The sequence below is a fragment of the Neodiprion fabricii genome, chromosome 3 (assembly GCF_021155785.1).
Source record: "Neodiprion fabricii isolate iyNeoFabr1 chromosome 3, iyNeoFabr1.1, whole genome shotgun sequence".
Taxonomy (NCBI): domain Eukaryota; kingdom Metazoa; phylum Arthropoda; class Insecta; order Hymenoptera; family Diprionidae; genus Neodiprion; species Neodiprion fabricii.
Genome location: NC_060241.1, coordinates 2,706,833 through 2,730,733, shown reverse-complemented (window position 1 = coordinate 2,730,733; position 23,901 = coordinate 2,706,833). Strand labels below are relative to the sequence as shown.

At 36.7% G+C, this 23,901-nt stretch overlaps 2 protein-coding genes across 52 annotated transcripts in view; one reads left to right on the top strand and one right to left on the bottom strand.

The window, feature by feature from the left end:
• The window catches only part of LOC124177730 (longitudinals lacking protein), a 102,056-nt gene extending 82,338 nt beyond the window's left edge, over nucleotides 1–19,718 (bottom strand). For 28 of the 50 annotated variants that reach the window (XR_006869657.1, XM_046560460.1, XM_046560462.1 and 25 more), the window contains exons 1-6: nucleotides 19,328–19,716; nucleotides 16,566–16,798; nucleotides 15,426–15,841; nucleotides 15,065–15,311; nucleotides 14,075–14,252; nucleotides 12,068–12,205 (exon numbers count right to left, since the gene is read on the bottom strand). Coding sequence is in view for 48 of the 50 variants with exons in the window: in XM_046560460.1 (XP_046416416.1) it covers nucleotides 12,068–12,205; nucleotides 14,075–14,252; nucleotides 15,065–15,311; nucleotides 15,426–15,841; nucleotides 16,566–16,739 (1,153 nt within the window). In the remaining 2 variants the exon portion in view is untranslated. Of the gene's footprint in view, nucleotides 1–68; nucleotides 293–1,277; nucleotides 2,347–3,667; nucleotides 3,942–12,067; nucleotides 12,206–12,789; nucleotides 13,347–14,074; nucleotides 14,253–15,064; nucleotides 15,312–15,425; nucleotides 15,842–16,565; nucleotides 16,799–19,327 lie in introns of those variants that run through there. The other 22 variants (XM_046560479.1, XM_046560476.1, XM_046560474.1 and 19 more) reach the window with 7 other exon arrangements.
• Nucleotides 19,719–19,988: 270 nt separating this feature from the next.
• LOC124177689 (protein bric-a-brac 2) overlaps nucleotides 19,989–23,901 on the top strand; it is a 33,917-nt gene continuing 30,004 nt past the window's right edge. Inside the window, exon 1 of one of the 2 annotated variants that reach the window (XM_046560333.1) lies at nucleotides 19,989–20,248. The gene's annotated coding sequence lies outside the window, so the exon portion shown is untranslated. Of the gene's footprint in view, nucleotides 20,249–20,420; nucleotides 20,521–23,901 lie in introns of those variants that run through there. The other variant, XM_046560336.1, reaches the window with a different exon arrangement.

Here is a 23,901-nt window from a genome sequence, read left to right as displayed (position 1 = left end):
AGCATATCGTAACGGAACTATCGATTCTATGAACTAATTTTCTTCCGTCGTGCCGATCGGCTAATCCTGTCAAATGATAGAAGTTATATTTGGGAAATATGTATCCGCGCGACATGCTCTGCAAGAGTATCAGGCCTGGAGTAAAATCTTCCGCAGTGTGGGCAAGCGCATTTTAGTTTAGTAGGTCCACATCCGTAGCGCGTATGCCTGTTGAGAGATGACAAGTTCTTATAACGTTTTCCACATTCAGGGCATTGGTGATCTCCACCGCCATACGTCGAGGGAAAGGTCTCTGTAACGAGAAGGGGTAGCGATCAGTTCGTTTGGTTTAATAGTGCCCAAACGCTACCCTCTAGCTGTAAGAAATTTACATCATTTTGTAGGAAAATATTCTATTTTAAAATTGGTGAAATTGAGAAATTCATCAGCAACCTTCTATGGAACCCAAACAATTAACGACACCATAAACTACAGTAAATATGTAAAATCGTCACAGAGTTCAAGTGAGGCGAATGTTGTTGCGCGGAGAGAAAGTAACGACAATCGAAAAAACTCGTATGCTACAACTTTTTTACCAAGTTTCAAACAATTGGAACTTATACAAGCATGTTTTAATGCAGTACTCGATATTAACTTTCAGAAAAAAAAATATATTACAAGTAGTGTATAGTATTACATATAAGTGATAATATTACAAGGTTCTAATGATGTAACATCCGTATTAGCACCGATGAAATTTAGCTGGTGAATAGAGTTTACAAAACAAAGTGACATTTTTTAACCGTGCGAATATAGACTTCAAATTACATTCAGAATTTCTAACACATTATTTGTGATGTCAAATGTGTGATATAGGAAATAAAGAAACACAACTTTCATTTGACATATTTTTAATTTATTTCAGTCGAATGATTTCCGGTTAATGGACTTGCCAAATCTAATTGGAAATAAAAATTATTTATTCTTTTATTTGTATCACCAAGGTAGATTTAATAAATGTATTCCCTCATTGAGAAGAACTCAGTTTCCATTTGATAAGCCCATTTTTAAAAATATACTTACCGAGAGCAGCACCTGCCGGTGTTCTTAATTTTCATTCCTCGACAACTACGTCTCTGTTCATGAGGCACGAGAGAAATAGTGCGAAAGATAAACGAAAAATATAAGAAGCCCTGGTATATCATTATTTTCAAATTTTATTTGAACATTGTTAGAAAATTTATAAAATATCATATAAAGATTCAACGATTATTAGTTATAGTGAATACTCAGTCTCACAAAAAATCAAAACTAAAGATCAGATACTGTATTGACAACATGTCAGACATTACCCAAATAAATTTTACCACATACTTAACTCGTGATAAATCTCAGTAGGTAAAATTAAATAAAACTATAGCTGACTGACCAGTTGGTAGATAAATATATTTTTTTGTAGGTATAGTAATGATTATGTACCTTCTTTTTCAGCTGTTCTTTTTCTATTCGATATTATCCCTGCGGCTATTCTTTACAAAACTAACAACAATATAGGAATGTTATACCAATCCTTGTTCATTTGGCATATTCGCTCAAGCAATTTTTAACCCTATTTACATTAAAATGAAAAATCTTCAGCACGGCTAACATCAGTAATCGAACAAGTGACGTACCACAAACTAAAAAAACTAAACATGCAAATTAATTAAATCTTGTATTGTTTGTATGGTAAGAATATTTTATATTAAATCATAAATACGCACTCGGTATGGATCTCGACTCTTGAATTTTGCCTAGTTACCAAATACTCAACAGATTTAACAGCTTAAAAAAATAATTAAGTTCATCCCTGTTAATTCTTTAAATCAATTGATATTTCTGCTCCAAAGTGTCCAAAGTTTTCTTTACTTTTTTTTGTAAGTAAAACTTTACGTCGCTAAGATTGCATTAATTTTACGTCACAGTATATGACGGAGGAAGACTGACGATAAGTGAGAACGATTACTTCGTAGTTTGTATGATTACCGAACTCTAAATATTGTAAAATTGAAATTCATCAATTTTCTCTTTTCATTTTATTCTACTTTCATAAAGTCTATTATTCCAACGTTACAGCAATTCTCAAAAGCTTGTGGAAGATCTATTTGGTATCCGATCCACCGTGTATAAGTAGAATGTGCTGCTTAAGGTGGTCAGGTCGGCAGAAATATTTGCCACATACCGTGCAGGTGAAGGTGTAACGTGAGCCGAGTACTCCACATTCGTATCTTGAGTGACGAGTTAGCGAAGACCGAGCTCTATAGCCACGTCCACACAGAACACATCGAAATTTGAGATCACTGGACGAACCTTCTCCTGCCGGACTTACTGTAAGCATACATGGAGGCGTTTTACAGATGGATTCTTCGTTGTTTCAAAAATATTGTTGTTGTTTTTTTCTATATTTTTATTTCAAGTGGTTACAAAAAACCAACAAAAACACACGAAATCCCTTTTTATTTGCAAAGCCAATTTAAGCATTCTAGTTTATTTATATTTTATAACCATTTTTTTCTTTCTTTTTTTTTTACAAATACAAAGCTTGCATTATATTGAGATTCTGGTATAGTCAGTACGCTTTTTTTGATTAACCGGTGAATGAAATTCAATACTTTATCAGATCCGACAAAGTAAGTAGAAAAGTAAACGACTGTCCTCAGAAATAAGGTTGAAATCTAAGGAAAGAAAGTAAAAATAATAAATAAATGAAAAACGAACTTTGAACTATTGAGAACTAAATTTTTTATCGAATAAGAATCTTGTTTCTCTTTTCTTCGTTCTAGGTAAGAGTATGAATTTTCAATTAGTCGTTCACAGTGTCATCAGAAATGCCGCTACGTGTCTCTTCGAGGTGAAAAAGCTGCTAGAAATTAGAATTTGAAAATAATACTGATACGCAGAATCTCAATTAAAATTGTTATTAACATGCTGCCCCATCGATATATTTTTTCTTGTTTTTTGTTTTTTGTCTTACAATTCCCCGTTCATAATCCAATCCATAAGGAAAATGCCTCCATGTATATTTTCACCCCACACATATACAGTACGAATCAGATGAGTAAGCATACAATTATAAAAAGAAAAAAAAAAAAAAAGAAATCGCAGCGAATATACAGCATTAGCCGTGCTGTCTGAATATGATACACAATTAATTAACAACATATTAATACGGCGTAACGAGTAACGAACGCATATTATTAAAAAGTATTTACTATGTTTAGAATGTGTCTATTCAACGATAACTGAGGCTACATCGGACAGGGTCATCAAAAATGATCTCTCTAATCTCTCGATTGAATGACTGACAGACTGTTCTAGAAACCAAATAACTAAACTAGCACACGCTTCTCTGCGAGGAAAATTTTTTTATACCAAAATACCTAATCAAAATATATTTGAAAGTTTGACCAACGACTTACAACCAAGGGTGTAATGGACAAAGAAAAAAAAAAAAAAAGAATAAAAAATTATATAACTAAACGTACTCCATACATGTGAATTCAACGAATGATTTATTTCTTTCTTTTTTCTTTTTTTTCACAGATAATTGTTTACTTTGTTTTAACTATTTAAATGCTAGTATGTATTAATAAGTTACGAAGAAAATTATCTCTACATAAATTCTCTTTCTAGCGCCCTTCCTCTGATCGATAACCCACCTTTATATTATCTAGACTGAAATCCTTATCATTTCCAATATTTGTAAGAAAGTTGAGCGTGATCCTTATGGCTGGCGGATGGCAGCCGTTGGGAAAGCGCCACATCACGCTTCATTTTCTCTACCTCCAGAAAACATTCGGTAAGATGCCTCAGTAGCCCTCCACGATATTTGTAAGTTCGACCGCAGCTGGGACAGGCAAGTCTGCGATAATCAGCCATTGGGTGGACATCGTCGTACTGCGATGATGAATGCAACCTCCCAACTGCAAGAATCACGGCCTAGCATCACCCCAAACAAAATTCAACGATGATTGACATTTTAATTTTACGATTCTGACTCTTCGACGATACAGATGATTCTGACCATATTTTTCTCTGGTGTTTTACATGTCAAGGAATTCAGATTAGTTTTTAAACAAGGTATGAAAAAGGCGTAGTCATGTCAACTTTTTGCCCCCAAATCAAATTTGATGTTTTTTTTTTTTTTGTCTTGATTTGTCTTTTTGGATTGTTTAAATCTCAAATGCAGTTTGAAAGAATTGATTCGACGATGAATTACATGTGTCTTTTTTTTTATGAATATTACAACATCGAGCATTTTTATAATGCATTCAAGTACGGAAACTGACTATTCGATTCACATATTTCGATGAACAATAGAAACGTTAATAAGACAATCGCTGAAACAAATCTACAAAGAAACAGATTTAAGATTTGTGTAAAATTTAGGCGTCAGATTGTACAACATCTAATTCTTTCAACTATATTATTAACTATTTGAAAACTCTGCTTAAGAAAGGACATACACAAGCCTAGTTTCTGTACAGATTTGAAAATTACAATTACCTGAAATTAGGACGATGAGGTTTAGAAAATGAAAAGTTATACACGTATTTATAAATATCATCAATGTTTTATTTTCAAATATTAAACGTAGAGTTCACGCCCTTTCAAGAGTGCGTATTACATTGAGCGTAGAGATAAATGATGTCTCTCATATACCGTTTATTATTAAAATACTCTCAAGTTTTACCAAAATTTACAATTATCAACTTTTACTTTACTACTCTGGTAACATGCGAAAAAATTTTGACTGAAAAAAAAAAAAAAATTCAAGTAACAAAAATTTGATATCAAGCCCCACAGTATTAGACCTTCATATTTATAAATACATACTGAACAGAGATTAAAGTTGTGTTCTTTTTAAAATCCCCAAATTATCTATCGAATATCAGGTTCTGAATTGTTTCCGATGCAATTACGACGACGGAGTAAATATACCGCTTTGTGTATCCAAACTGCAATTTCCACATTAGAATTTCCCAACTCGGTTAAGTTAAAGATGCTGTAAAAATCGACCTGTTTTCCGCTGAGTTCTTGTTTTCAATTTTTATACGACAGATTTTTCCTGTAAATAATGTCACTCACCTAAGAAACTAAACTGAGAAATGATTCAACAATTAAAAATTTTCAACATGATATAATACTTAGTTTATTTACATCTACACGTTATCGTTATGAAATTAAGACCAATCTCTCAAGTAAAAAATAAACAAAACGACAAACTTCTAACTGAAACGTAAGTGATTTTAAAACAATTCCCATTTCGTGTCTCGAAGAGAATACAAATGTACATTGATAAAAATTACAAGGAAACATTATACACAAGAAATTTGAATAGCACAAAAAATGATGACGTATAGAAGGGGAAGATACTAAACACACTTTTCAAATGTAATAAATGTAAGAATATTTTTCAAACAACAATCATACCCTTCTTAAATAAACAATACTTTCCACATTGTCTTATACATCTGTGATAAGTACCGCATAGACAAGTTGGCAGGTACAATCGTTCGAGAAAACTGAATACTTAAATACTAAACAAAAAACAAGAAGATTACAACATATTTCATTGACTTACACAAATGAAATAATGTTCATTTTTTCAAGAACTTCGAAAACTTTCATTAAAATAATCCCTACGTATCCTTATCGATTGTGACGATGATTGAAGCGAGTGATTTTCTGCTTTGATTCAGAAAAAATTTGTGTTGCTTCCCGACGACATCTTGAGGCTGGAGACTATCGAAGCCTTCGAAAGCAAGTTCAATGCGAGAACAGATTCTTGACGCCCAAACTCCGACTCGAAGCGACCACGAAAATGCGATAAAAATTTCCCACAAGTATTCCTGAGACGTTTAGAAACTATTCAATGACGGATGGAACCTTATCAGGACAAATAGTTTTTTTTTTTGTTTATTTTCACAGTGCAAATCTACAATATCTCGGCGCCTAAGAATTATGTAATTTTGAACTGTGAAAATTTGATTCAATTTCCCAGTAAATGAGTTCAATGTTATGATACAGAATTTCCCACTGAGTTCTTTCATTCATACACACAAACAAACACACATGCGATAATGGTTAATTCGTTATCATCATAAAACGCGCTTCTGAAAACTGTTTATAAAAAATTAATATTGTTCGATTGTACGGTAGTCCTGTGAAACTGATTTTTCAAAATATACAACATGGCAATTGATTTTAATTCATCAATTGTCAAAGCGTAGGTAATGAAAAAGTGTTTCATAAAATGTATAAATTAAACGGAAACAGCTTGTAAATACCTTCACACGCATCAGGGATATAAATACGTAAATAAATTTCCTGAAAAATGTCAAATCACCAGAAACAAATAAATTGAACAATCAGATTACATGTGAACATAAATCATGGTTTCCGAATCGCACCAATTATTTCCTCCGTCGAACACAACGTCGGAAAAATAGCAGAGTCGTAGCACAAAATTGGTCAATGAAACGAGGTTGTTTCACTAAAATTGTATAATGCATTAAAAAAAAGTAGATATATATTCAAAATGATTACCAGGTTGTAACAATACACATGAAAAATTAAAGCAAAGTGACAAGATATTTTACCAAAGCTTTACATATTATAGAAAAGGGAACTGAAAAAAATTGAAAATTTTCTTTCGACACGCCGATACTACGTGCGAAAACATAATTCACTTACCTCTTACCCAAAGTCATTGGTCAAAATCATCGAGCACAGTCGATCAATTGGTCTGTCGAATAATTTCTCCAAAAACTCAAATCGAGCTATTGGATTTAAATCAGTGTCTGGTTTTCTTGTCTTGCTGAATATTAAACTCACTCCCGTATGCATTCACGTTTCAATATATAAAATTGTAGTTTAATGCAGTAAAACGATATTACGCAAATGCGTAATCAGCGTATTGGACTCCAATCATCAGATGACGAAAATTTCTCATTCGGAGAGGTGAACAGAGTCCAACAACGCCATAAGCGGTTACCGTCATTATTAACAATAGTATAAATTGATATACTGTGAACACACAAAAAAGACGAAGCGTAAATGAGAAAATCAAGTTGAAACATATTACCTGGAAAAAGAAAGTTTCACATATTAGTTATAATAAAGTTACAACATTTGTGGGTTTGATATGTAATTCAAACACGTCTCATGTGGTAAAATTCCTTGAATAAAAAGGATGTCGTGAAATTTTCAAACTTGTTGATACAGTCTTCTTCCCAATGATTCGATTCAAAAGTCTCAAAAGGAGACATTTCAATCTGAATACATTCTGCTAACCTGTATAGAAGGGGGGTGGGGGGATGAATTTAAAACCAAAATACGAAATACACACACAAAAAAAAAAGGGGGGACCAAGCACTAAATTTTCAAAGCCCGAAAATAGTGGACATTCAAAATTCAGTGGGAGAAAATTGTGAACAAGATTATAGTTGGCGAACTTCTTCGATGTAAGTTTTCTTCATCAACTGCAGCAGGCGAATGAAAGTTTCAAAAGGAAACATTCAAACGTAGGTTTTACTCTTCTTTGTGGCTCCGTTCTTACTTTTAATGTTTCAAAAGTGAAGAAAAAGAAACATTGAAAGTAAAAACCGAACAATCTTCTTCTTGTGTCACGAGTGACTGCATTTAAAAATTCCTGAAATAAAACTTTCTTGACATGTTGCATTGTCTTCGAACAAAAGCTGTAAATATTTTAATCATTTAGAAAGCTTCAAAATGAAACATTCTAAAATGACATCAATACAACCGCGTTAAATTATCTCGTACCATTCAACAACGACGTCATTGATCAAAAATTCACTCTCTCATTTAAAAATCACAATCATACACACAACAACAATAATGATCCTGAAATTATTTTGCAGATATTTCACACATGATTATTATCAAGAATTTCAAACCAATAACTAAGTTGCAATATTACCAAGAACATTTCAGTAAATGAGAATCGAGAAAAAAGTTACAAAATCATATATATATATCATCAAGTTTACAACCATTTACCAATACATTACCCACAAAGACCTTAGACAAACAGATGTTCGTTCTTCTTTCTTCGAGATTACGACGAGCGAAAACACGACAAACAAACATTGCAAAAACGAAAAATGTACATTATTGCAATGAAGTTTCATGTTTGAAAACGGTGACATTTTTACCGAAAACGCGCCCCGACAACGCATCATTCTAAAAGTTTAAAATAAACCTCGGAACAGCGTCAACAATCTTTTCTACGAACAGTTTAAAGCTCAACTTTTAAAAATGCAAAAAGCAGTATTAAAAGGAGTATAATTTCCGTTTGAACGTTTCCAATCCTCAGAAAAACGTGATTAGAAAAATCTTCTTTCTTCTCAAAATCTTCTCAAGGTGGTATAATTTGTATTTATATTCCATATTAGGATGCATCGTCATCTTGCGATCAAGAAATCGCTTGACCACAAGAGATTGTTCGATCTTCTTATTTACTCATTATTCCCTGTTCACTTGGAGAAACAACATAAAAAATATGAACGAGGACAAGTCTTAAAAATATTAATAATGCATTATTATATGTATATATCGTCAAGTACAACACCACGTTGTTAATCTTATCGATAGTGTAATTATGGCAGATATTTTCCATTACTTGGAGTATCATTTTTATATACGTTCTTGTGTATGTAATAAAAGGAGCATAACAGAGTGAAACAAAAATATTTTTTTACATAAAAGATTTCAACATATGTCTGATGTGTATGTGCATACTGTTTTGTTGGTTAGCAAAATAGGTAAAAAAAAAAATATATTATTCTTAAAACGTGTAAAAAAAAAATATATATATTAAAAAGAATCATGTACGTGTGCAGATCGTATTACGACAAGAAGCAAGTTATGTACACTTGGTTAGTAAATTTCTTTCGTTCTTACATTGTTTTTTTTTTTTTTTTTTTGCTTGTTTGTTTTTCCCTTTAATGCAAAAGTCTCTCTCAAAGCACAGACAATGCGCCAATGGTATTCCAGTTAATGTGAGGGGGAAAAAAAGGAAAAAAAAAAAATCCAAAGGCTGAAGTTGTTCGTGTGTTGAGAGAAATTTTCCTAGTTTTTTTTTGTTTTGTTTTGTTTTCACTTTGCCATAATTAGGGGGGTATAGACTACCGAAAGAAGCAGAGCATGCAAGACAAGTACGCAAAATATGGCAATGTATTTAGGAAATTTTTCATTCCCAATATTATGAATATCGTTAATACGTCTCTCATTGCCCAAATGAAATATCCGTCCAAATGTATATCTTATATATATATATATATATATATATATATATAGTAAGTACAAAATTATATAGAGAACCACAACCCAAAGTAATTACACAGGTATTTATCATCATATTTCACATGACTATTATGTACTGTCAATTGTGCACAATTGATGAAGAAAAAGAAAAATAGAAGAAAAAATTTATTCGCCTCGATTCCCGAGTTAAGTCAAGTTTTGACTTGACGGCAAAAAAATATGCTCCGGCCGTATGAAAAAAAAAAAAAAAAACCAATCGTAGTACACGGATTAATATTAAATCAAAGATTGACAACTGACTGTACATATCAGTGTTATGTGTTGTGTACATATGTATATGTATATATATATTATACGTATATATACATATATATATATTAAGTGGACTTTGTTCGACATGTTTTTTTTTTTTTTTATCAAAAAATATATTTTTTTTAATCTACAAACTACTAAAACACGAACACGACTACAAAACTGATATGGCATAATTTATTCCATTAGTGAATTTAGAAGAAATTATACCAAATCAATAACCACAACGGACATTTAAATAATGGTTTTTCTACATGCTGCAGGCGACGTAGTGCAACCTCGGTTTTAGTCTATTTGAAACTATTTGGATATTCTGAGAAACACAATATGGTGAGAATTTTTTATTTTTTTTTTATTATAAAGAGAAATAGGAAGAAAAATTAAAAATTTTTTTTCTTTTAACCAAAATTATTAACAGACGTTGAGAATGTATTGCAATAATACTGTGCATAGAAAAACGTATCTTGATATAACAAACTACATAATTGTACTGACGAACCATAAGAGAATATTCAAAAAGAAATTTTCAAATTTTCTTTATTCTCATCTCCCATCTATTATTTTATCGCAAATAATTAACGCGTGTTGTCTCTATTCAATTTATTTCAACTATCCGAATTATTATAAATTGAATTTTAAATGCCAATTCAAGTTAAATTCAAGGTAACGAGTCTCTGATTGTATAATTAAAAAAAAAACGACCTTTGCCATCAATGCAAGCACCCAAATTTTAAACAATGTTCCATTATCGAGAATTATTTCATTTGACTCGCGACTAAGTGGGGGAATAAAAAAGAAAATAACACAAACTACCTTTTCTCATTACACGCGTTATGCATTTTCTCTTCATCATCATCGTCCTGTTCCAAAGATATATTATAACGTGTCGGTGGTTTTTTTTTTTTTAGGAAGATTTCATCTCCATTATTTCTCAAACTTGCAAAATGATATAAAAGAAATAGCTAGCATTGACAGAGAGGTCGCTCCTCTCTCTCCGAATTTACCTTGTATCCCACGTTGGATCACTTCATTATCGATCGCCTAATTATTCATATAGATATATATGACATGTTAATATGCATATATACCCACGACTATCAATCGTTCCTCCTATTAAACAAGCCACATGGGAAGAATATTGAATATTCAATAGCGAATAGTCAATAGAGTTCAAAATTTTATTACCTAATGTTAAAAAAAAAAGCTGTTCAATTTTGTCAAAAGCTACCGAAAGTATCGTTTGAAAAAAAAGATATGCGTGAGTAAATTTTGCAATAAGTTGAAAAAAAAAAAAAAAAAACAACAAATCATTAACCACAAATTAGATTATCTTCCCAGTTAAATCTCTCAATCAAGTAAGTTGTGTGACTTGCTCACAGTTCGTCAATACAAAAACATAGCTAGGGGGGGGAGAGGGGGGGCACCAAATAATCGTTAGGGAGGCAGGGGGGGAGTTGTTCGACCAAACATATTTATAATTCGGTCTATTCGCGATGCCGGGTCAGTATCTAAAGCTGCATCTGCTGTTGTGTTTGTGGCTTGATAGAAGGAGAGAGAGGTATATGTAAAATAGAAGAAAAAAAAAGAAAAAAAAAAAAAAAAATCGTGACATTGCAAAAGCCGGTAACGATAATGTAATACATCTGTACTTCGTGTTTATCCTTTCTTTCGACATTATCGTCGACGTTATACACGTATATAACTTAATGTATAGAAATGAAAAGGCTACCGATTATTAATGAACGAAGAGATGAACTAACACGAACCAACCAACCGTGCCCTGACCGGAAAAAAGCTCTCTCAGAGACCGTGCTACTCTTGAACATTTTTAATACACATATGTGTATATATGTGGGTCACCCTATGTCGCCCAGCAGCCAAAATTGCTCCGTATCTCCTGCGCAATTGGCACTTATATATATACATATATATATTTTATGACAAGTCACATGATCCGAATCAAGAATAGTAAAAATCCAACTTGTAAATATGCTTACAGAATAATATTCCTTGGCTTGATAATTTGATCAAATTTCACTTATTTGACAAATTTCTTATTCAAACACGTCTTGTCTGGTTTAAACGAACAAAGCGTACCTTTGCATAAAATTGTTCGAATTTGACGAAGAAAAAAGTTTTTTCAATTTTTGTTTGTAAGCATAAAAAACAAGTGTAGTATCAACCGTAGTTTAATAAACGAAATTTTGTAAAAAAAAAAATTTGACACTTTGATATTTATAATACAGCAAAATTTGCGAGTAAAACATACACCAAAAATCTGACTTTAAACTCGATTATTATCGAATAAACTGTAAAAGCTTGAGCATCGACAAAACTTCTCTACATTAGGGAATTTTATCAAAATTTTCATAAGGCTGATTCGAGTGACGGATAAGTGCCGATTGTTACGGAATACAGATGCACATTGAATTGGCAAATGTAAGCCTACCTTGTGAGTCTCGATGGGCCTGGGCGGCCTCCTGGGCTGCAAGAAAGACCTCATCTGTAGTGCCGGGGGTGCCACCAACCGCCCCTACGACACCCCCCGCATTACTTCGGTCACCAGTAACATGCCACGAAGCAAGACCTGCGACAACAGAATAAAAAAAATTTTGCTCGATAAATAAAAAATAATGAATGTCCAAATGGGGGCTAACTGTAATTATCAATGTTTTGTAAAATCGAAAGGAACTTTTGCAGAGTTGGAAATAGCTTGCTTTTTTTTTCTTTCATTTTTAAATGTCAATTATTCTAGTTATAAAAATATCAAATATAAGAGGGATAAATAAAAAATAAATGTGTAAAATGTTGTCGTATGGAAATGATCTTTCAAAAACTGAGTGATCGGGAAGTTTTTTTTTTTTTTTTTTTTTTTAATGAATCGAAACTAACAAGTAAAATGCAATTCAAGTTTACGTTTATTACACAGTATCAGTTTTTAGTGTTCCCTTGTTTTTTTTTTTCCTCAAATTCTTGATACAATAATACTGCAAACATGTGACAATATCTAATATAATATATAGATATATGTATATATATTCACACACAAACACATCACAATCTAACGGCTTACATTACCAACAACAAAATTAACATGATACTTGACAGAATTTGACTGGCTCAGATTTTCTTATAGTTTGTACACCTTAAAACGATTTAGTGCCCATAAGCTATTTTTATTTTAATTTTTTATTTTTCTTTTTAATTTACGTGGTTATTGAACAAAGATTAATTTCGTTCCACGGATACATAGAATAAACGAAATGCTGATACGCGCACTTTCATTATTTATTACATCTTACAGGAGAATAAAGAAACAGTTAAGCATATGAAAATAAGAAAAAAAGGTCAAAAAAAAGGGGGGGGGGGGGGGGGAGCAGTTTAAGATTGTCTGTTCTGAACCCAAGTTTCAGGTTGTCGCCATCGCCTCCTGACTACGTTCAACTTTTTCAAATAAAACTGTAAGGTCGATCGATTAATGCCGTACATTTCAGATGCCTGAGTGGTGCTAACACCCTGTTGCAAAATCGCTTCCAGTGACATTTTAACCGAATCTAAGCTATACTTTCTCCCCTGTTTGTTTGCCAGGGATTTGAGCAACGCGCCTACATCAACGTCGGGACGTGGCCGCCGGATATTCGACCCTTTTTTATAATCAAGGAAATGCGTCGCCCAAAGGGCGCCACCCAAATCCCCGGTCGATCGAACCGGCATGTCCGCCCCCCCACCTGTAACGAGGAAACCGAAGCTAGTGTCCGCTAATTAATTTGTCCCATTAAAATAAAAACGAAAATACAAAGGAGAGAGAAGGTTAAGAGAAAACGAAAATAGAATTTATTCACTAGTTCAACACACTAAGAAACATTTATGTTATCCGAAATTGGTGTGCAAGCGAAGTGACGTTTTACTCAAAGTAGCATCAGATCAGAATTGAATAAAGTATGGTAGTGACAATTATGATTTCATCAAGCTTCAAACAAATTTCCCCTTTTTCAATTAATACGATTCTTTGAAACCCCTAAATGTGGATTTTATTAGATTAAAATCCCGGCCTAATTCAGGCTGACAATTAAACGGTTTCGCAAATAAACGCCCTTACCGCCTAGTGCATAGAAAAGCTACAACTTATGCACTGATCAAATTTCACGATATTACTAAAATGTTCAATAAAAATCTGAGCGAGTCAATAACCAGACAAGTATTAATGAAATGTGTTTTGAAATCACTTTAAAATGTGATCAACGGCTTCAAGACAATAAGTTGAGATTAATTTCACATGCATGCAGTATTATTTTTCAGTTGGTTTGTTTTTTCGATGTATTTTCGTCAATGTATACTTTACCGTAATAATAATTTTAAAAAAGTTTGGGTGTGAATCGAAAATGCGTGGCAAAATCGTTATGCGAAAATAAATAATAAATGAAATTATCAAACAAAACTTTTCAATCTCACTTACCAGGGTGTTGGCTAGGATCGTGGGATGGGCCGGCTCTAGGGTTATCTTGTTCCATTTCATTGAGGTCATTCATATCGTCATCGAGCGTTAAATCTTCAACGCTCTCTTCCGGGTCCTCCAGGTACTCTGACTTTGGCTCTATTAAGTTGTCATTCGGCTCAGGTTTCTCAATTGGCATCTATAAATGATAAATCATATTCTTATTAATATGAGTGATTAATAAATGCTACGCGAATCAATTTTTAATATACAGATACTTTTATTAATATTTGTCTCGTACCGTTTCCACCCCAACTAGTCACAATTTATCGAACTAATCAGGAGGATAAAAGCACGATGGTTTATTCTACCAACGAAGCGAAAGAAGTCTAGCTAAATCTGGCTACCTTCCATTATGCGCTGGATATACGAAACAAGTTTACTGCCATTAAAAATAAAATTAAAAAAAATTGTGGATACCTTGACTACACAATATTGTAAAATATAAAATTGTCTACAAGTTACAAGACGATAACACAGAGCACACGGATTTTATTGCAGATAATTTGGCTTGCATGAGTATGCTCGTTAAAAATTTAATATCAGGCGAGTTAATTAAAATAATAAAAACCGGTATAATTCAATAGTTTATCTACTCTCGGATAGGATAAAATAGTTGGTGATGTTGAGCGCTGAGCAATAGTCGGAAACAATGTTCTAGTGCGATCTTTTATAGAAAGATTCAATATATGCAAATGCTACATTCTGAATTCAATGTTTTGAAGTCACATTCCCTGAAGCAGGTGTACGAGTTTTTACGAAATCATACACTTGCTAATAGAGTTCTATGCATGTAAGATGCGAAACGTTGTACGATTTATATGCAACGAAAGATGCAGATTGATAAAGGACAGCAACAAAGGGCCAAGAAATCATTGTCCATTTGAATTATACGGTTAAGGATCATATGGCGAACAGAAAGTAATAAGAGAAAATAGTAATCGGACATACCTGGAGCATCTCATCCGCAGGTTTGGTCAGCTGCTGCATGAGAGCCGACCTTCCGAGAGAGTCTGTAGGGTCAGCGTGAACTTTCTCATCTGCAACCGGCGCTATACCGAGCGCTGGAACACCCATAGAATGAGAGACGTCACTAGAATTAGATGCTTCATGATTTTCAACCGAGTTATCGTCGCCGATACTTCTTCTTCTAAGCTTTTTTCTTTTTCTTAACGACGTCGGGCTAAGGGAGCCTTCCCTGAAATCAGAGGAAGCATATTTTCAAGTTTAGTAACAATCGAAACTATGTAAATATTTTCAGACTTTTACATTCAAACACAAAGTATGTGTGCATGAAAATAATTTTATTTACCTGGAGGACAGCCCTCTAGAGATTTGTGGGCTGGCAGAATCTTCTGGTATATCGACGGACGTCTGCGAAAGACTCTGCCTAGGAACTTTACTGTTCTTTTCAATAGTGAGACCGGAAGACGTATGTGGAATGTCTAACGACTGTGCTGTGGATTGTGACGATACTATTTTCTGTTGCCTCTGTTCTGTTTTACTGTTACAGCTGCCTCCACCACCACCCCCCCCTCCGCCGCCTTTACTTTCCGAAAGTCCTTTTATTTGAAGAGACTCCGCAGCTTTTAAAAGCGCCGCCAATTGGTCTTGGGAGATGTTCACTTCCCCCCTGTACATGTAGTCCATCATGGCTTTGAGCTCTTTAAATTTGACATCTTTGAGTATGAAAACTGGATGTTTGTCATAGTGTTCGCTGAGGAGGCCCTAAAAGATGACGAGAAAAAAAAGTACCAAATTATTAAAGAGTTCAACGTTCTCAATGCTGCACCCCTCCCCGCACAGTTTTCTTTTCTTTTTTTTTTTTTTTTTACTTAAACCCTACGCACAGAACTTAATTGGGTAAAAGTTCGATTCGCCCAAGATGTGGGAAAAATGGAAAATTCATTTCGGCATATTCCCAGGACCCCCCCTCCCACTCTCCCGGTAGGAACCCTGGAAATCCGCCATTTTGCTTTCCCCGTATTGATCAGGAGGCAAGAGGGGATCAAACAAACTAACTCACTCACTCACTCCCCCCCTGACGCTGCCAAACCCCTTGCTGCGGTACACAGTGGCCAACTGTATCAGACGAGCGGCCATTTTGTTTCGACATCAACCTCTATTTGGTATTGATTAAACTCTGTGGCGCCCATCTCGAGCTTATATAGATATGACGAGCCAGAAATGTGGGGAGGATGAGAAGGAGGGAGGAACGAGAATTGTTGGGAAGTTGAAAAATCGAACGATCCGTTCTCAACGCGTAGAAAATAATTACGAAGATCGGGGAGGTCACTGTTCGCGACACACGTGCGCGCGATAAAAGATTAATCATTACGCGGAATGACAAGAACTTGAGGAGGAGGGGAGGGGAGGATGCGGAAAGATGCTTAACGTGTACTGATGAGAACAAATATAGGTGAATGATAAAAAGAAGAAAAAGAGAACTCACCTCAAAGTACGGACTGCACGCGGAGAGGACTACTTTGTGGGCCTTTAAATATTTCCCCTCCGCCGCCAAAGTGCAGTCGACTAATGTGCCGCTTTCCAAAAGCGTATCGAAGTTCTGTATTAATGTGCTTTGGTGGTTGTTCCATCTAAGGCAGAACTGTTGGTCGTCTTCCATGGCGTTGAATGAATTTTGTGTATTCCGATCCGTCGTTTATATCTCTCTTTTCCTCCTTTCTGTTCGTAACAAGAAACGGGAGAAATGATATTTAATTAGGAAAAACTTTGCCCCGATTGTGCGTTATCTTCGTCGCGTTCGATCCATCTTCGATTTAACCGTTATTGAAAGCCTCAAGTCACGACACGTTGAATTAATTATTAAATATATTATTTCTTTTCCATTATCTATCCACCAGGAAGCCAAGGACGCGCGATACTACCGGGCAACGGCGGTTGAATACCGAGTAAAGAGAGCAAGGAGCGGCGGAAAATTATGTCGTGCAAAGCTTCCAAAATGGCTACTGGTGATGCAAGCGCGTCGTCGTCTCCTCTCTCGCCTGGTCTTTTCCTTTGTGCGTATGCTTCTAACTAACGGTAACTCTCGCTGGTGGGGTTTGGTGCAGCGGGCGTTCGGGCCTCTCTGTGTGTCAGACGGAAATGGGGATCGCGTCTAGTCGAGCTGCGCAAGCGCAAATGAATCGCCGAACGCGCAGGCGCGGTGAGGGTCGAGCCTACCCAGGTACGATGTGTTTGTGTGTGTGTATGTAGACACAGCGGCAATACGTTTCCCGAAATCCGGTAAGTGTTTAGTGAAAATCTTATTCCCAACGTACATTTCCCAACACCGGTGGCTCCTTTCGACGGACGAATACGACGATAACCTTCGGGTAGCGGCGTAAAATGTCCTTATTTGCACCGAGGTGACTAATAAACGTGGGTACACGATATCACCGCCGTTTGATACACGGAGCGGCAACGTTACGGTTTAGAATTTAGAAAGTATATTCCGACGGTTGCGCGTCGCTGTAGGCGAGGCAAAGTGTGCGTTGCACGATCTGAATTGAGCCGCAGCTAGCAGTGGCTGTTAATCTTCGTAGGCGGCGGTTTTGATATACTACGCGGCGTTTCGCGGGAGGGGGGAGGAACGATCGCAGCTAAAGGTCAAGCGTGTTTGAGAAAATCTTGACACGTACGATAATCGTGTAGTTTGACGACAAACGTGTAGCCACGGTTCGATGATATACTTCGTTTACAAATGCACGGCGTTAAAAAACTATAGACATACTCTTTCTCACTCTCTGTAGGTATATGGTAAAATAGCGTGACACAGGTGACGATTGGGTGGAACTATCGACTATAGCAATTACCGTGAAAATAACTCGTTACGATATCGCGGTTAATCAGCCGGGTCGCGCGGATGTCTTGTTGTCACGTTATTGGAGTGATGCACTCGCGTTCAATTACGCAATCGCTCGTATTATTATCACACTGTGACGTAATCTGCGCGAATCATCGTTAACGTACCTCGTCCGGCAATGTGCGAGCAACTATAAACAAATATTATTGACAATTGACAGATAAACTTCTATCGCTCACTCTATCTCTCTCTCCGATTCGATTCCACGGGTTTTCAGCTTCTCCGCTCTTCGTCTCGTCAAGTAACGAAAAATTTATGTACGCCGCACGCGCCGCTTATTATCTTTCTTCTCTTTCTGTATGTCAACAGGCCGTCGCTCTCTCTCTCTTTAACGATTTCGAGTTAATGCGCGGGTAGAAAGTAGCGCGAGAAAACGGATCGATACCGTTGGCAGTACTGATTACCAATATCTGGGAAAATATGAATACATACATAACCTATCGACGGAACATTGCAACGGCGTTTAGTGCGCCGGAGCGTTCAAAGCTTTCTTACGAACTGCACGAATCGGAGTGAAATTGTCGCGACTAAATCGACCGGAGAAAATACCTCGCCCATGCCCAATTTTCCGATCTAGCAACATCGATCCGGCCATATGCTAGGCTAGCGATCGTTCTCGTCGTCGCGTTCACACGTCAACGTGAAACGTGAGAAAAAGATGAGAAGGGAAAAGAAAAAAAATGATCGCGAGAAAAGAAAAGAGAAGAAAAAGTCGAGCCCCGGGCAAGGAATAAAAGGGGCCACGGTTTCAGTTTTCCCCCCCTGTTCTTCACTCAGCGTATATAGAAGCGGAGGAAGAGGAGGAGGATGGGGCCGGTGAACGCGCAATGGCCGACTTCGCGGACTGGGTAAGGACAAAATGGCGAAAAGTGTTTGAAAATCGTGAGGAAAATTGTCGGACATTGCTACTAAATGCGAAGGACGTATGACAAACCGGTTGAAATCGATCGAGCTCGAGGGTATCATCGATTGAACGACTCAGGTCGGCACAAGATATTCAAGTTTTTCCGGAAAATCTCACAAATTTCCCCGAAAATTCGGAACGCTAGGGAGGACCACCGCCTTTTACGGCGGGTTCGCAACATTGGTTTATCCCTAACCGGCAGGCCATGAAACGCGAGAAAACGATCGGAAACGCGTCGAAGATAACATCGAGAGAGTAATATGATAACAAAGAAAACTATGTACTACAAGAATCTGTACCGATGCACTCGCACGCACGCACACACGCACACACGCACGCACGCAGGCACATAGAAACACGCGCGCGCGTTCAAACATCGAGAATTATAAAATAATACCTATACATAATATGTAGATAAAAAAAAAAAAAATTATCGAGTACTCACATCGGCTTGGCACAATCTAATATCACAACATGAGGGGATGATGATGATGACGATGATGACGAGGAGGCTGAGCGGCGAATGTGTCGAGGCGATATCAAAGAGGGGTTAGAAAGACCAATCAAAAATATTGTTTTCTCTCATTGAAAAATGAAAACTGTTGCATATACGTCTCTATACTTTAATATATACCCGTTGTATTATTATTTTTTAAATATATACATATATATATATCTGTATGTAATGTGTGTATGCGTATATATATATATATATATATATATATCTATATATATATATTCTGTATTTTTGGGGAAATGAAAACCAAACAGCGTCCGTCCTCCGTCCTCGGCTTGCACTACCCGCCGCGCTTACTTTTTACACAATGGCCGTGGCGGTAGGAACTCTACGTGGTAACGATCGAACGGCGAAGCATGAAGCCGGGCCGCCGGGTAGCACGGAAACGGTGGCGAAGTCTTAGGGAGACGCGGCGCAGATGACGAAAATCGGTCCGCAGCGCAGGCTGCTAGACGGCGGCGGCGGCGGTAATTCGTACGTCAGTGAATCGCGTTCGTCTCTCCGCCCGCCCGCCCTCCCTACCTCTACCTCGCTCCCCCCCTCGCCGCCCTTCCGCAGCCACAAAACTGACGCCGAGGTTCCGTCCACATGCCGCATCACCGCTTCCCGCGGTCCAGAGGAGCGGCGAAAGGAGAGTAGGAGAAGTGGAAAGCCGGGGCAAGAGAGAGCCGGAGTGAAGAATTGGGGTCCACAACAAAATCGCTTAATCGTTTTGCGCCGTCGTCCGCAACGCTTCGTGTCCGTTGTGTCGGGCACCGTGTGTAAAACAAAGTTCGAAATAATAACGCGCTGACGAATAATTTTCGTATATCGACGAGACAGTCGGTCGGTCAGTCAGTCAGTCAGTCAGTGCGTGTCGCCAGTTTGTTTGTTTGTTTGTTTATTCGTTTGTTTGTTTGTTTTGTTTTCGTTTGTTTTTACCTGCTTTCGTACTCTCCGTATTATTTATTCGTCGTCGTTGCTGCTGCTGCTGCTATTGTTGTTGTTGTTGAGTTTTTTTTTATTTACATTTTTTTTATTTGTTTTTGTTTTTTTTTTTTTTTTTTTTACTTCTCTGTTTTCATCATTTTTCTCTTACACACATCTCGAATACGTTCCTGCGACGTTCTGACTATCAAACGGTGAGTGACAGCTGATTTATACTCTGTGCATGTATGCGTGTACGTATGCATCTGAGAACGTGCGATTTATTTGTTACGTTAACACAACGTCTGTATCAGTTTATTCTGTCAATATCCACACACCGTTTGCCCTTTACTTTGACAGTATACAATCACAACGTGGTAGGATTTAAATTGTACAGCCGATGATGTTTTGTACTCGTTACGATATTTATTTCGTACGTTTTTTTCTTTTTTTTTACGCTCTTGACGATCTCGCGTTTTTAACTGCGATCGATCGAATTATCCGTTTTACTCGTCGTCAATGTTTACGTTGCAAAGGTGTAACAATATCTACAAGGATGATGATGACAATGATTATCGCTTTTCTCGCTGTAGACGTTATCATATTACACGTGAAGAAGAAATGTTTCTTCCTTCTACTTCTCGGTCAAGTTAATATACATCTTTTCCCATCTACCTAGAAATAATGGAATTTTTATCCCAGGCTTATGTAACAAAAATCATCGTCATCGTCGTCGTCGACGTGTCATTTGATCGTTTTCTTTTTCCTCACCACGTACGCGCTATTTATCCTCTTCCTCTCTCTCCCTCCCCCCCCCCCCCCCGTATATCGTACTCGCTGACAATGAGACGATAATACGCGCTCCGCGTATTTCATTCATTTCTGGGTTAGCTTGTCAGTTGCTCGTAACGTACGAGCAAAACACTCCACGCCACTAGAAACGGTACACAGCAAGTGACCTGCGAATCAACCGTCATCTTGCACAAATTTTTCCGGTTCCCTTTTCCCCTCCTTTTTCGCTTCCTCGTTTCTTCCGTTCTCAGAATTTTCTCCTATACCTATAATGTATATATAAATACAGCATACACGTGCCCGTGGTAAATAAAGTGTATTTTTTACGTCCGAATGTTTCTCCCCTTCTTATATTTTCCGCCTTCTACGATAAATCTTATCCCTTTGAATTTCGTTCACAGGGATATATATATATATATATATATATATACATATATACCATATACTTATAATAACATTACGGAATTGTTTTTCGTTTTTCTAATAATTTTATATTATCACTGGAAAATACTTTCGTGCTCAATGATCGTGTTTCAAATTCAATTCGAATAATGAACGTCGAATCGTGTTCGTTCTGGCGGTGAAAATTTGAATTCTCCCGCCACATTTCGACAACGGCGCGAAGCGCCGATGATAATCGCGCGGGAGAAAAGTATAATCCTTCGATTTGGCGATAATTTTGCCGTAAACAAAAAAGAAGGATAAGATGAAAAAAAAAAAAAAAAAGAAAAGAAAAAGAAAGAGAAAAAGAAAAAGACTTCGACAGTGGCCGATTTCCATCGGCCTCTCGCCTCGCTTTTTCGCCCCTCCACGTCTTACTTTTTCTTAGTTTGCCTCTTCTTTTCCATTTACTTCGCTCGCGGAAGAAGTTTCATACTCCTTCTGCCGTATAACTCTCTTCTCTCACACACACACACACACACACACACACACACAATGTGATAAAGAGAAATGCCGCAGTCTGTTTCTGCTGTTCCTGCTTGCTGCTTCTGCTGCTGCTGCTGCTGCTGCTGTTGCTGTTGCTAGAAAGCAGGTCTTGACCGAATCTAGGCCATCACCCTACAAACGTACACATTCTACAGAATTTTACCTCTTTTCTCTCTCTCTCTCTTCTCTCTGTGTCTCTTTGTATGGACTATCTATCACGTCCGTGTGTTTTACATATACCATATCTGGTTTACACTCGTTTATCATGTTCGTATTTACAGAAAGAAAGGATCAAGATATAGATATATGTATACATGGTAATATTATAGAGGTACCTACACTGTGTGTATATATGTATATATGTAAAGTAGAAGATAATTTGAAGAGAAATACGTAAATAAAGAAAATGTTTCTAACGAGTCAATTGTCGATCAATATTGAAAATAAAAATTCTACAATATGGAAACTGAACTTACAAGAATTGAAGACGCGAATTGAGTGTTATAACGTTTCAAAGACGCGGGAAATTCGAATGAAAGATTCCATCGAAATCAAGATAATATACGTACAGATTATACAGGCGAGGGTAATTTAACGAATGAAAAAATTTACACGCCTTTCCCAATCGTCGTATGTTAAATTCTGCATTTCATGCATAGATCATAAGTAGAATCAAAAAAATCTGCACTCCTTCGCGTGTCTCTCTCTCTCTCTTCCATTCTTTGTCCTCCCTTTTCGCGTTTCTTCTCCTCGCGTTCGCTCTTATCTATTATGATGGATTACACACGTATACATACGTGCCATAATACCATGTACGTGTATTTCCATATGCGGGTAGGTATCGTAGGAAAGGGTGGCAGGACTGGATCCCCCCCCCCTTCTCTCCGCTCCTCGGCTCTTCCGCTTTTTCTTCAGTCCTCCTCCTTTTTCCTTTTCAGCAACTGCGCGAGCTGCGCGCGAACTTTTTTTTTCCTCTTCTCGTAGCAAGGAAATACTGACAAAGAGATAAAAAAGTAGGATGATGAAGGGGCGGAGGAGAAGGAGGAGGAGGAGGAAGAGGAGGAGAAGGAGGAGAAGGAGGAAATTCACGGTTTGAAGCGCAGGATCTCTTTTATGCTGCTCTTCTCTTCTTATCCACCCGCGTTATAATTCCCCCCCCCCCCCCCCCCTCCACCCTCCCCATTTTTTCCCACTTCTTCTTTTTCTTCTTCGCGTTCCTCTTTCTTATATTATACCGTCTGTAATATAAGCTCATCTCGATGCAGGCTCTGCAACAGCCGTAATTATTAGCATTTTTTTAAACACGAAACTTTTCTTTGCCAGGAGTCGAAAAGTTAAAGATCTTGAAATCGAGACGAAAATCTGCTAGTTTCGTGTTTCTGTTTCTTATCGTTTGAATATCTGATAGTTGATATCAATGTACGTATGCATAAGTACAACTTACAAATGGAGCAAAGACGAAAATCGACGAGATGAGATTATGAATTGAAGAAAATTTTATTTAAAAAAAAAGTGCGAAAAAACACCAAAGTCGAATATAACGCAATATCTTTTATTATACATATTTATAAATGTCATAAAATAAGGGGGGGATAAAGTTTCTAATTTGAAAAGTCCCGAAAGTGCTCAAATCCGAATTATTTGTTGGCGAAACACTTGAAGTAAAGAAATCAAACTTTGAAAAAACAACAAAGTTTCGAATGGCCGGAAACCTTTACACATCGATGTTTCGAAATGCTAGATTCGGAAAACTCAAGTTACGACAGAGCAAAGTTCCGACAAATAAAGTTTCGACGGAGTGAAATTCCGAAAATTCGAATATACTCACAGAGCATAGTTTACTCAACGAGTGGGTGGAAAAAAAATGAAAAAAAAAA